At 38.0% G+C, this 13087-nt stretch overlaps 2 protein-coding genes across 11 annotated transcripts in view; both read right to left on the reverse strand.

The window, feature by feature from the left end:
- The window catches only part of pigg (phosphatidylinositol glycan anchor biosynthesis class G (EMM blood group)), a 44797-nt gene extending 39392 nt beyond the window's left edge, over window positions 1–5405 (reverse strand). For 6 of the 8 annotated variants that reach the window (XR_013295558.1, XR_013295557.1, XR_013295556.1 and 3 more), the window contains exons 1-2: window positions 5015–5405; window positions 4739–4944 (exon numbers count right to left, since the gene is read on the reverse strand). Coding sequence is in view for 2 of the 8 variants with exons in the window: in XM_077577880.1 (XP_077434006.1) it covers window positions 4739–4944; window positions 5015–5165 (357 nt within the window). In the remaining 6 variants the exon portion in view is untranslated. Of the gene's footprint in view, window positions 1–1862; window positions 1942–2611; window positions 2695–4738; window positions 4945–5014 lie in introns of those variants that run through there. The other 2 variants (XR_013295561.1, XR_013295560.1) reach the window with 2 other exon arrangements.
- Window positions 5406–5744: 339 nt separating this feature from the next.
- guf1 (GTP binding elongation factor GUF1) lies at window positions 5745–12855 on the reverse strand. 3 transcript variants are annotated; one of them, XM_077578516.1, is made up of 18 exons: window positions 12744–12855; window positions 12459–12582; window positions 12253–12364; window positions 11857–12005; window positions 11376–11456; window positions 11216–11293; window positions 10966–11049; window positions 10824–10888; window positions 10544–10747; window positions 9448–9587; window positions 9162–9285; window positions 8876–9008; window positions 8594–8737; window positions 8382–8515; window positions 7678–7779; window positions 6206–6325; window positions 6087–6123; window positions 5745–6001 (listed from the first exon to the last, which is right to left on the reverse strand). In XM_077578516.1, the coding sequence occupies exons 1-18, from the start codon at window positions 12758–12760 to the stop codon at window positions 5867–5869; spliced, it is 1983 nt and encodes a 660-aa protein (XP_077434642.1). In that variant the 5' UTR covers window positions 12761–12855; the 3' UTR covers window positions 5745–5866. The 3 variants fall into 3 exon arrangements, with proteins under 3 accessions (XP_077434642.1, XP_077434641.1, XP_077434643.1); XM_077578515.1 differs by having other exon boundaries at window positions 12459–12815; XM_077578517.1 differs by lacking the exon at window positions 7678–7779 and having other exon boundaries at window positions 12459–12801.
- Window positions 12856–13087: the final 232 nt, after the last annotated feature.

The raw sequence follows: 13087 nt of genomic DNA on the forward strand, positions 1-13087 counted from the left end.
GGTATCGCATCGGCCTCAAAAAGTCAGTCGGGCCCTATTTTTAAATCCGGGACAGAAAATATGCTGTATTGAAGTTTTTATCTTCCTGTATTGTTAACACTGACAACCTGATAAACAAACTGACACAACAGTCAATCGCTTCAAACAAACTGAAACTGAGATTTTGCTTTCTTCCTGGCTCGGTTATTTACTACAGCTGTCATTGCAACAATCTTTCTGCTGCCAGGGCCGATACGAGCGCCCTGGATGTGATGGATTACTCCCCCTGCATGTCTTCAAATGCAATTTCACTGAGGTTTGCGGTGTATTCAGACACAGACTATGATTGGAACAAATAAAGGCTGTTGTCAAGATTGTAGAAAAATCATATAAACTACGAGTGCACTGCCCAAAATGTAGGACTAGCTGTAAAACCATAGTCAGCTAAAGAAAACAAGAAAAAAAAAAAAGCATATTTTAAGATTCTTCCAGTTGCCAAATACATTGTGATGCTGGCTCAATGAACTGGACTGGTAGCTCATCAGCATGCTAATTACTGTCCCACAGTGTGTCTCTGCTCACCATGTGCCATTGCTTGAATGTGAAATACAATATCAGTGGGGCGCACGCTCGACTGCTGGCACAGCGGGTGGGGAACTTGTACAGGTGCCAAAACATAGTTGGAAAACACCAACGTTTTTATGTCCGTTGACCACTCAAAAGCACAACCAGGCCGAGAATATCGCAGCTGTGGTCATGTGCGGGAAATATTTAGTTTACAGCTCTGGATGGTTTGAGATGTCATTTACTTAAAAGGGAAGTCAACGTTATACATTTCTTGACAATATTATGTTACCTCGCTAAGTCTAAACGTGACATTCCGATTAATATTTAATTTATGGAATATGAGTTACGCAGCAAAATCCAGCGTTTTCCCCCCGCCCCCATCTCACGTGGCGGCCATTTTGCCGATTGGTGTTGACTGAATATGAGTTAGTTATTTTTACTTTGAATTGTCAGACAAGATCATTCTGCTTATTCTAAAGATACTTATTACTTAATTATCTAATTTAATCAAGTAGAATTGGTATTGAGTGTTAACAGCCATTTTTAAGTACTTTGAGGCTTAAAACATTTCCCCACATTTAAAGATGACTAACCAACATCAAAGGCCCTGAACTGGGGTTTCATAAATTGAATTTTCTGATTTTAAGATTTTGCATGATCTAGTAATAAGATAAATGAGAAAACTACAAGTCTGAAAACAATTAGACAAAAGTGCAATATAGCTTTAACCCTAACCCATAAGCATTTTTTTTCTTGTAAAAATCGTGGTGTTTCGTTATATTTACTAAGCTAATTTAGTCTATTTTCAGTAAATGCACTGCCAGCTCAGTGCTCTAGTGGTAGAGTGTCTGCTCTCAGACTGGGAGGTTGTGGGTTCAATCCCTGGCTGGGTCATAGCAAAGAAAATAAAAAATGGCACCTTTTACCTCCCTGCTTGACACTCAGTTGGCCAAATCTAAATGAATAATATGTAGTATAAGAAAATAGTTATATTATTATTATATATTAAAGCTTGAAAAAAAGTCATTAATTTAAAAATAAAATTTGCAAGACCGCTGTGTTTATTACACTCTAGTTGATTTAGTTATCTAAATATAAACACACAAAATGAAGAAAATTGCAAAGTACACACTTAAATTCAAAGGCACTTTGTTTAGCTTGTTTCCCGATCGTAGCTCGCTCAAGGCTAACGCACAATGGAAAGTGCCATTGACTCGCTAACCCTAATTATCGCGGCACTTATCACTAAAAAAGAACGGCTATTGATACAAAACTCTTCAGGAATACATACAGAGAAGCATCTTAACATTACTCACCAGCATATGCTCTTCCTACGCTGCAAAAAAACAACTTTTACAGGCATAATTTGATCGTGACTTTTTCCTTCTACTCGCTAATGTGACTACAACTTAACAGTGTATCAGAACGCGCGGAACCACACTGCCCCTAAGTGGCCAAATTGTGTACAACATGAACAGAGCTCCCAAAAAAGGCACACAATCAAGGGCAAGACAGTAGAAAATAAATAGTTTGAATTAAATAGATGTCGGGACATTTAAAATGTATTCTAAATGAGAAGTATATTTAAGCAAAATTTTCTTGTTCTGTTGGCAGATTTTTTTTTTATTTTACTTTATTTTTTCTTAAGTTTTCAGGGCTTAGACAACGACCAATCACAGCTCACCTGTTTTCTGAAGCTGAGCTGTGATTGGCTGTTTCCTGAGACCTGAGCAACTGTGACGTAATTTTCAGTCGACAGCGAGTTGCAAAATGGCTGTCTTCTGATATTGATAAAAACTGATTTTGCTGCTTGACTTATATTCCACTAACGCAATATTAACAAAAATACCGTATTTAGACTACTAGGGCTGCACAGAACATATTGTTGTCAAGTATTTATTTATTTATATTGGAGGGTGGGGGGGTGACTTCCTCTTTAAAGAAACAATCTTCAATTTATTTTGTAAATCAATTAGAATTCTTAAAAATCCCTGATTATGATTACCATATGTAGTTCTTGCATTCCTGAACCATAATTTTTTTAATATTAAATCATTTGACTCACCGGAATGTAAAAACAAAGCAATTGAGCCCTTGGTCCTCTACAGTACGTCCACACTCCTGAGGCATATACTCAACTTTTCGACATCCCCAGTGAGTTGCTGTCATTACTGCTGCAGTGATTACCTGAATTTACTGTCAAAATTGAAAACCTCGGAAATAGGTACTGACAGCTGTGCCAGTCGGAGACAGTGAGGCTCAACTGGCCACATGTGAATGACGGAATGGGGAGAAAGCCAATTCCTTGGCAACTTCTTGTTAAGAAGTGGCTTAAATGATGGGAGATTTTTTTTTTTAGAAATAACAACCATTTGCTCATAAATGTAAACAAATGCACTGGTGCCAAACATAATGGCAGCGTCACAAGGCTATGATGAGTTATTGGCACGTGTCAAATAGGCTGCAATGCAGAGACGGGGTAGAATGTGCTAATTGAAGATATGTGCTGCCATCTACTGGTAACAGACTGCGTTTCGATGCTGTAGTTACCAAAAAAAAAACAACACACATTTACCCAAAAGACAAAAAATAAATGAAAAATAAGAGGTGCGGCTACACGTTTCCCTTGATGCTAATTATTCAATTCTATGGTTCCAATTTTCTAGTCACAGTCTGGGGATTTTATTCTGCCTGTGCTCCAGAGCACGATGAAAGGTCCAATGATTTGGAAGAGCAAGACAAGAGCAGCATTACCCATTGTTTTGTGCTCTTGCCATCAGCCGACATGTCATTTACGGATTATGGTGGAACATCCGTCTCACTCCTAAAGGCCAATCTCAATCCCTCTCAGATCATCCCTCCTCTAGATCTTTAGTGACCCGCTTAACAGAACTCCCCTGAATCTTAAAGCAAGACCACCAAAGTGGAATGTCACTATGTTGTTTGGATTTAGTTTTAACTTGTTCGTTGAACCTTGATGCTGTCACGAATGCAAATGGAGGCCCAACAAAGTACTGAGGGCATATGATTTGAATACACTTTTTAGAAGGCCAACATTTCTGTTTGAGATCCTTTTTTGTTGGTTCTAATTTTTTGAAACACTGCAGTTTTAATTTTTGTGTCTTTCTGTCATAATCATCAAAATTGAAACAAGTTGAAATATTCCACTTAACATGCAATTTTCACTTTTTGAAACTTATTATTGAATTAAATAGACTTTTCCTCAATATTCAATTTATTTATTTTTTTTAATTCAAAAAGTCAATAACTTGTATCTTCCAATGTATCACACATCTCGAGGACAAGTTTTCATTAAGGACTCAAATTACTAAATGTGCACTTCTTAACTGATTCTTTGCCTTTGTCTCGACATAAAGTGAGTTTTGATGTCAAAGAGATTTGGTACTGTAGAAGTTAAAACAATTTGATGCCAATATATAAGTTTCCCCATTCCACCCAAAGCTAAAGAAGTACAATTTAAAAAATATTAACAATATTTATCACTGTAAGGAATTTTTGCATTCTAAAATTAACATTGAGGACAACGAATGTACTTTTTACACCAGTAACAGAGAAACAGAAGAACACTTTTTTTTTTACTTTCATTTTTACCAAACTTTTTGGGGACAGCTTCTGTGTATGGGCTGTTTCTAATGATTTGGACACTGTGGTCTTTAACTTACACGGATGTAAAATTTGGAGTAATAATGGACAATAAGGTAAAACAATTTACATTGAATAACTTCATTATTATGGCAAAGTTTTTCATTCATAAATGCAAATTTGGAAAGACTAAGCCGACCTTTATTGTTTTTCCAAAGGAACTTCTTTCTTTTAAGGATTCACTACAATTCTGTAAATCTAAAAAGGCTTTATAATAACATGGTGACCTTTTCCTTTGACGTCATTGTACTATGTGTGTATGTTGTTGGTTTTCACGGTTTAGTTTTTGTACCGCTCAGTGGTATGTTTCAATTTTTCTGTAAGCCTTTAAAGCTTAATTTGTTAATAAAGAGAGAAAATATAGATAGAAGATATGCTTGTATTATTTTGTTCCCCTGTTATTTTAATTTTATTCTTCTTATGTGTCATCTTTGATCTTGTAATTATTACAAGCTTTATGAACGTGTAAATAAACTCAAATAAATAGTATTCAATACTACGGTTCGGGGAAACAACCTTCTTCACTTACTTTGATCCTGGGCATGGTGACTGTTGGAAATTTTGCTCTTGCCACATAGCTAAGTGTTGAGCCTCTCTCCACCAGCTGTCTCGTGTAGGGCATGTTGCTGCGACCATTGGCTCCAAACAGAAAGTCCTGCCGCATGCCATCGATTAACATGATAACTACCCTGTTGAACAAGGGCTGCGGGATGTGAGACGAATTGTGCGAGCCCTCTGTAATTCAAGCGACATACTTAATGAGTGGCAGGTTTTCGATGGTGATTGGGAAGCCGGCTGAATTTACCTGACAGCGGCTCCGGAGGCAGGTCTAGCGTGCTCTTGGATGATTGAGAAGACTTGACGGATTCAGAGAGAAACCCCCTCAGGAAGAGGGCAACCCCCACAACTTCAAAAATTAAAATTAGTGAGGCAAATGCGGACGAACGGACTTTCATTTTTTTTCCAGGTATGATGGTACACTTTAAGGTAAACAGTAATTCAAAGAAGTTGCCTTGGCGAGTTAGCTAACACCAATATAAAGCATCATCGCATATCTTTGACATTACATTACAGCCATACATTCAATTAAGCAGCGATCAACGGAAACAGCCGAGCAGAACAAAAGCGGTATTTATACAATTTATAGACCACAATTTATAGACCTAAAACACACAAATGTGTAGGCATTCATTACAGCTTCCGCGTTTTTTTTGTTGAACTACGGCAAACGCATAGGATCAAATAAGTGACACGCCTGCGTAAAAAAAATAAATAATCCGCATCAGAAAATTCAAGTGTAACAGAAATAGATGGTGAAGAAACACGTACGTAGAAATTTATAATGGGTTAAAAACAGTATTCATTACAGATGTTACAAATTAACATTTGTTTATAGAATGAATTATCTTCATTTGTAGACAATGTATCCAAAATCGGGCAAATGTTTTCTAATGAATTAAACTTTTTTCCCCCATTATTGCTATTATATTTCATAGTATAGTATGAACGAGTATAAAAAGCAATACTCAACACAATTAATGCAGTACCATTTTATTTAGAAGTGATCCATGCAGTCTTTCACTATCAGAGCACCATGGAAACATAGGCCTACTACAGTTTTTTAATATAATGCATTGCAGTTAAATTCACAGTTACTCTATTTGTCTTTTTTCTTCAGAACATTAAGAAAAACATCTTTGGGTACTTCCACATTGCCAATACGCCTCATCTTCTTTTTGCCTTCTGCCTGTTTCTTCAGGAGCTTCATCTTGCGTGTTATGTCACCTCCATACTTGCAACAAAGAATGCTTCATTTAATTTGTGAAAACGTAATTATTAACAACACGGTATAAACAGAAATATAAAAAGACACTTACACATTTTGCGAGGACATTTTTTCTGTACGCCTTTATTCTGAAGGAGTCACAAAATGGGATGTTACTTTGTTGAAAGGCACGTTTTGATTGGTTGTTCAATAACATGGCCTTTTACTCACGTCTCTCTTGCAATGATTTTACTTCCAATAGCTGCTTGTATAGCAATCTCAAACAAATGCCTTGGTATGGAATCCTTGAGTCGCTCACATATGACTTTTCCAGTGCTGTATGCACGTGCTCTGCAAAGCAAACAACAATAGCAAATTTACTAAAACACATTTATTTGATGCCTCATTGTCTTCAATAACCAACATTGCTAGTCCAAATCCACCTAGTATCCTGCCTTGAAATCCAATTGCCTTGAAAGAATGATCAAGACCATGCTGGGCACAAAGTCCAAGGACATGGATGGGAGGCCAGCCTTCATCAGTGATTTGAAAGACTTCAATTACCAAGATGCGCACTTGCTTCTACACTGCGCTTGGCGCATCCATTCAGCACATCTTCTGTGCGTCATCACTTTTGATCTGTGACTCCATTGTCCTTGTCTGCTACGTAATATCGTAACGGGAAATGTAACACTGATTGCCAAGTAGACAGTTTCTTTCTACGTTACCGTGGTTATCAAACACATTAAAACGCTCCGTAAACTCTGACTAATCTTAACAGCAAATGAAGGCCCATTTAACCTTAGTGGGAGTGAGGATGATGATGTAACAAGGTGTATAGGCCAAGCGATAAAAAGGGATACAGGACCACCCAGCTCAGCAGAATGATGACAATCATACCATCACGACAAAGTCAAGGAGGTTCTTAACAGATTCCAGTGTGAAGGCTATGAGACCTCTCATGTACAGCTTTCCTAATATGAATTAAACCCATATGTGGGTGAACTGTTACATGTCACAAGAATGGAAGTATTTAAATGGACTCCACATATCTCATATAGCAGAATATTTCAAATTAAATGACACTGTTTACAGTTTGTAAAGTGTTTGAACTCTTGCTCGTATTAATTTCAAGGAATATTCTCCCGTCGATGTGTGGCTCGTGTTCCCGCCCACGTTGCGTAACCAGCGAATGTGCCGCCACTGAAGGCTGAAGCTGGCTGTAAATTAGGTAACATGGAGTTTACCTGAGATTTGTGAACGCATACTTAAAATCAGATTTTTTTTTTTGTTATTTTATTTTTCTTCATTTATTCCTCGTACGACAGAACGCCAAATTGAGGACCAAAACAAAACATCAAAATATACTCCCTCAGGTTAGAGTTACAATGTTTCGCCAAATCTCCATGGCAATTTACAGAAAACCAATCACAATATATGTCATAATTATATAAAATTAAAAATGTACATATTTACAAGTAGCGCCTTAAAATAGGCATCAACTATACAATATAATATAAGCAAAAATATATATATTTTATGTTGCAGACTATTTTCTGGATTTCAGCAGTCTATTTGCCTTAAATAAAGTGATGCTTCAAACAAATGAAATTAATTAACCAAGGGGGAAGGTTTTGTAAGGCCACACATCTCTTTGTTTGGCTATTTAGTAGAAAAAAAAAAATCATTACAGAGCATCTAACCTGTTCACAATTACGGTGAGTTCTTCCACCGGCCGCCCATTCAATAGAATATCCATCTTTCTAAGGTCAGCCGTCTGGTAGCCTGCATTTTCATAATCAAAGCTATGAAGGAGAAAATCAAAATGGGCGTCATGTTGAATACTTACAATGCATGTGGAGAGTCTGTCTAATAATGGATTATACACTATATGGACGAATACTTGACAAAATGTCAACCATAGTGAAAAATTAGCATTAATTTGATTTATTTTTATTTGACATTTTCTAAATATTTATTGGGATTCATCTTTCTTAATAACAAAATACACATATTTTGAATGGATGACAAAATTTGTTTCTAAACTTCTGTTTCCATGCCAAGGTCTCATATAACAGAATAATTCAAGCTGAAGCAAATCAAATGAAGCTCATCTTTTCAAAGAGGCCACGCTGTTCTTCTTCTTCACAAAATAAAATGACATTGAATCAACACTGCCTCTACTTGTTGCAGCCAGGTAGTGCACTCCATTTTGCCACACTTGTTTCAAGACACAACTGATCAACAATCTATTCCACACTGACATTTTTTTTTTTTAAAGATCATTTAATTAATTTAATTATTACTTTGCTCATCCTTAGCTATAACACATGGAAAACGAAATGAAGTTAATTTGCATCTTGGCCAATTTTCAAGAATGAAAATGGACTTTCATACTTTATTTTACCTGGCATATCCAGAAGACATAGACTTGAGGAGGTCATAGAAATCCACAACAATTTCATTTAAAGGGAAGAGATACTTCATCATCACACGATGTTCATCTACGTACACCATATTGTTCTGGACGCCTCTGCGACTCTACACAAGGGAAACAACATAATGTGTTTTTTTTTTTTTTTGCAAATGACAATGGCAGAAAAATATTCAAAATCTTACCAAACAAAGAGTCATAATCTTGCCAGTGTATGTGTCAGGTGCTAAAATGGTCCCCAGCACCATCGGCTCTAAATACTCCGACACTACCGATCTGTCTGGAAACAGAGCTGGGTTCACTACTGTGATCTCCTCCTTGCCATGTTCCTGTAACAAGTTCCAACAACATTTACGCGTGCAAGTCCAACGAGCCATTTGACCTCATTTCAAATTTCTATTGACGCTGAAGCACAATTTGAAACTTGGATTTAAAAGTCAACGATATGGTCTGGGAGCATCTCTTACCTTGATGAGTTTAGGTGACGAGAGCACCGCCTTATAAGGCACGGTTGGCGCTGTTATGATAACAGAGGCGTTGTATTCCTGCTCCAGCCTCTGATTAAACACCTCCATATGAAGGAGTCCCAGAAAGCCCAGCCTGCAGATTCCAACTAGTGTTACATTATATTCAATATATAAAGAAAGCTGTTTGTTTATCCGCCATGTTTGAATTGGCATCATACAGAATTCAATGTTATGACACGCTCGTGAGTAAGAGATTGGAAAAACCAGCTTGGTAGTTGGTACTGACCTCCAACCAGCTCCGAGAGCCAAACTGCTGTCTGTCTGCACTGTGACACTTAAATCGTTTAGCGTCAGTCTCTCGATGGCGCTACGAAGGCCCGGGTATTCCGACTGGTCCACTGGATACATACCTGGGGAACAAGCGAGCTATAGCTAAATCCAGAGAGTTTGTTTTTGTTTTGGTGCTGGTTCATCATCATCATCATCATCATCATCATCATTATCCTCTCTGAGTTTTTTCTTACTTTAGCACACGTTGTGAAAATACCACATCACACGGGGATATTTCTTACCAGCAAACACCATCGCTTTGGCTGGTTTAAAGCCGGGCAGTGCTTCCACTGGCTGGTCTTTGCAGTAGAGGGTGTCCCCAACTTGCGCCTCCTTTACGTTCTTCATCCCCGCTGTGAGGTAGCCCACCTGTCCAGCAAATCTGACACGCAAACCACCGTAAATCTTTAAACAGGAATAAGAAGCATTTTCGTGAACTAGGGGACAAATGAATATTGTATTTATTCTGTTGTCGATACATGCTTGTTGCAAAGACTTATTGTTCAGACTCTTCGTATTTTATGCAGTAGTGAAAGTTTGCTTCATTTATTAACTAATTTGCTCCCCAAAACCTATAAATACGTTCTATTTTAAATATTACCATGCTCCCAAAGACGTATTCATACGTTTTTTGTTTTGTTTTGTTTTTTAACGCTAGAGGATACAGAAGGCTTTGATGCAGCCTCTGAACTGAAGAGAACACTGAAAGCAATGGTAGTTACTACAAAAACGGCCAGCAGGTGGCAGCAGAGAATGCGATCAACCAGGGCCATGTTGCAAAAAGCTCCTTCCCCCGTTGTTTTAAACAGATTTGTGAATAATAATGAAACTTAGCTATATTCTATTTCTAATGCTAATTGATGCAAAACAAAAACAGATAGAAATATACTTTTTTCCTGGTGAAAGAAGCGACTCTAATCTTTCTTTTGGTAGGTTCCATGTTTTTATAGCAATAGAACACAATATTCTGTGGGCTTTGCAAAATCAGTCAAAATCCAGTAAAACAGCAGGGAGCGAAGGGGGTTGCTTCGGCCAGGCGCCGTTATTGGGCATTTTGACTTCTCCGTGTGACAGATAAACAGCACATGCCACCATTCTATGGTCACTTTTCATTGCTCTTTGGCTACTAAGATACTTTGTTTTTTTGAGTTTTTCCTTGCACTCTTGTGATTCGATTAGGGTTATGTTGTTGATATATGTCAACTGCGGGCATGTGAAGCCCATTGGGACTCTCGTGTGATTAAGGGCTATATAAATAAACTTGACTTGACTATGGTCCCAAAGAAAAAAATAACACAGATGAAAACACGTCATGAGTTTCCACAGAATGCATCTTACAGTTTCTGAGTTGGGTGCTCCTCCGGGCGAAGAAGTCCCAGCTCGTTGACCTCGTAGGTTTTGCCAAGATGTGCCGACACGATCTTGTCCCCTTTTTTGACATGACCCGCAAACACAGCGATGTTCGCCACTACTCCTCTGTAGTGGTCAAAATTGGAGTCAAAGACTAGTGCTTTGAAGGGGTCACCAACAATTGCCGCAGGCCTGAGGGAACATTGAGAAAAAAGCAATGATACGTGCCAACCCAAATATATAACAACTTTCTTGGGCGGCTTCTTACGGTGGGATTCTCTCCACAACCGCTTGGAGAATCTTTTCAACGTTTGTACCCAGTTTAGCAGAAATCTGAAACAAGAGGAAATCACAAAAACAATCATAAATGTGATGGAGCTGAAAAGCGGTGCGAGTGTACGTCAACTTACCCGAATGCAGTCCTCACGAGGAATATCAAACACCTTTTCAATCTGTGACTCCACCCTCTCTGGATCCGCATTTTTCAAATCAATCTGCGTGATTAGTAATTGGAAATACAGCATTAGATCCGAAAGGCCATCATGCCAAGGTCCAACAGAAATACACTAACCAGTGACATATACACACCCACATCTGCCCAAACAGCACAAATAAACTAATTTTAAAACATCATAAACCATTAATCATTCTGTTCATTACCTTGTTAATGACAGGAATGATGGTGAGCTGAGTTTCAAAAGCCAGGTAGAAGTTGGCCACTGTCTGCGCTTGAATGCCCTTCAACGCCACAGATACCAACGATAGCGTGCATCAACTACATATGACCTTTTCAAAAACAACCATGTTGCAGCTCTCGTACCTGATTTGCGTCGACAATCAGCAGGACACCCTGACAGGCAGATATGGACCGAGACACTTCATAGCTGAAGTCAACGTGACCCTATGGAGAGATGAACATAAAATCAGTTATCATCAACTGAATGAATATATTTACCAAGAATAATAATAAATAGTAAACACACTAAAAAGTGGGCACATTTATCTGACCAGCAACCAGAAACAGACCCTCTAAAAAATACTACAGTACAAAAAATAAAAATTGGTATTATTTTTTCTGTCATACATGGTCAAATAAAAAGGCTAATTTAAAGATTTTTTTTTTTAATTGTGACATAGAGCAACTTTAAAATATAATGTAACAAGAAAACCTTTGCACGAGCTGAAACTATTTTCTTTTATTTACATTATCCCCAACGGAATTGAAACAAAACAGCAGTCAAATAGTAGCCAATAATGGATTGTGTTCGACTTTATTACACAAAATCCAATGGAGGACTTACTGGTGTGTCAATGAGGTTCAATAGGTGCTGCTGGCCTTGGTGCGTGTAAAACAAAGATGCCGTCTGTGCCTTCACAGTGATGCCTCTCTCTCGCTCCACCTGGAGCTTGTCCAGCACTTGCTTATTCTTGTCTGTCTTTGCTATGGCGCCTGTTAATGACAACCATTAACTTTAGGTCAACATAATGACAACACATTTTGCATGTATTTTTGAAATTTTGTGCAGATTTTGCTGGGAGGTGCACCAAACTGTCAAACTAGAAGAATGCAATGCAATTATTTGTATTTTTTTGTCATAGCCTATAAGAACAGTTCATCTCAATGATGAAAATCAATTAGATCTACTGTTTGGTATGATGATATGATATCCACTATCCAAATGCTTTTGCAAACAAACCTGTCATTTCCAATAGTCGGTCAGCCAGTGTGCTTTTACCATGGTCAATATGTGCAATGATGCAAAAATTCCTGATTCTATCCACAGGAAACTTGGATAGGTCAATGACTTCCTAAAAGACAGAATGAAACAAAAATATCTTCAATGCTACGTTTAAGTAAAGAAATGGAAAACAATGTTTAATTTCACAGCTGGTGCGGCGTTACCTTGTCACTTTGTGTGCTGAGGTTCGAAAACTGCTGCTTGAAATTATTAGAAAAAACAGGCAGTCTCTTCATCCAGCAACGTCTCAAGACCGAATAACTCGTACTATAATTTAGCATTTTCCTTCTGCACATTTTAAACAGGAAAACACATCGAGGCAGTGGCGTTCCACACCACCGGTGGAATACAGAAACGATCATAATTTAATTAACAATCCCACAGCATTATAAACATAATTATGAGATTTTGTAATCTTTTACAGTCCTGCAATAATCCCGGACACGAACCTCTCGGGCGCTGACATCTTGGTTGACGTTTCAGACGCAAAGGATTCTGGGAAATGTAGTTGATAGACGCATCTACCTTCCTCTGTTTGTGCTCCGCACTGCAAGTAAAAGTGGATAGACAAAAAATATATACCATTTACTATCTACAGCATGTTGAAAGCATTTAATACAGACCAACACTTAAGTAAACCACCTAACACTGAAAACGTCGAACAACCGGAAGCCCATTCAGTTTGCCGAATGAAAAATAGAAACGAATGCCAGTTGCTATGGTAACAAATCTGCTTCCCGGACTACATTCTTTGTGCAATATATAAGCTTTTTAGACCCACTTTCTGTCAGCC

The sequence above is a fragment of the Vanacampus margaritifer genome, chromosome 10, assembly GCF_051991255.1.
Source record: "Vanacampus margaritifer isolate UIUO_Vmar chromosome 10, RoL_Vmar_1.0, whole genome shotgun sequence".
Taxonomy (NCBI): Eukaryota; Metazoa; Chordata; class Actinopteri; order Syngnathiformes; family Syngnathidae; genus Vanacampus; species Vanacampus margaritifer.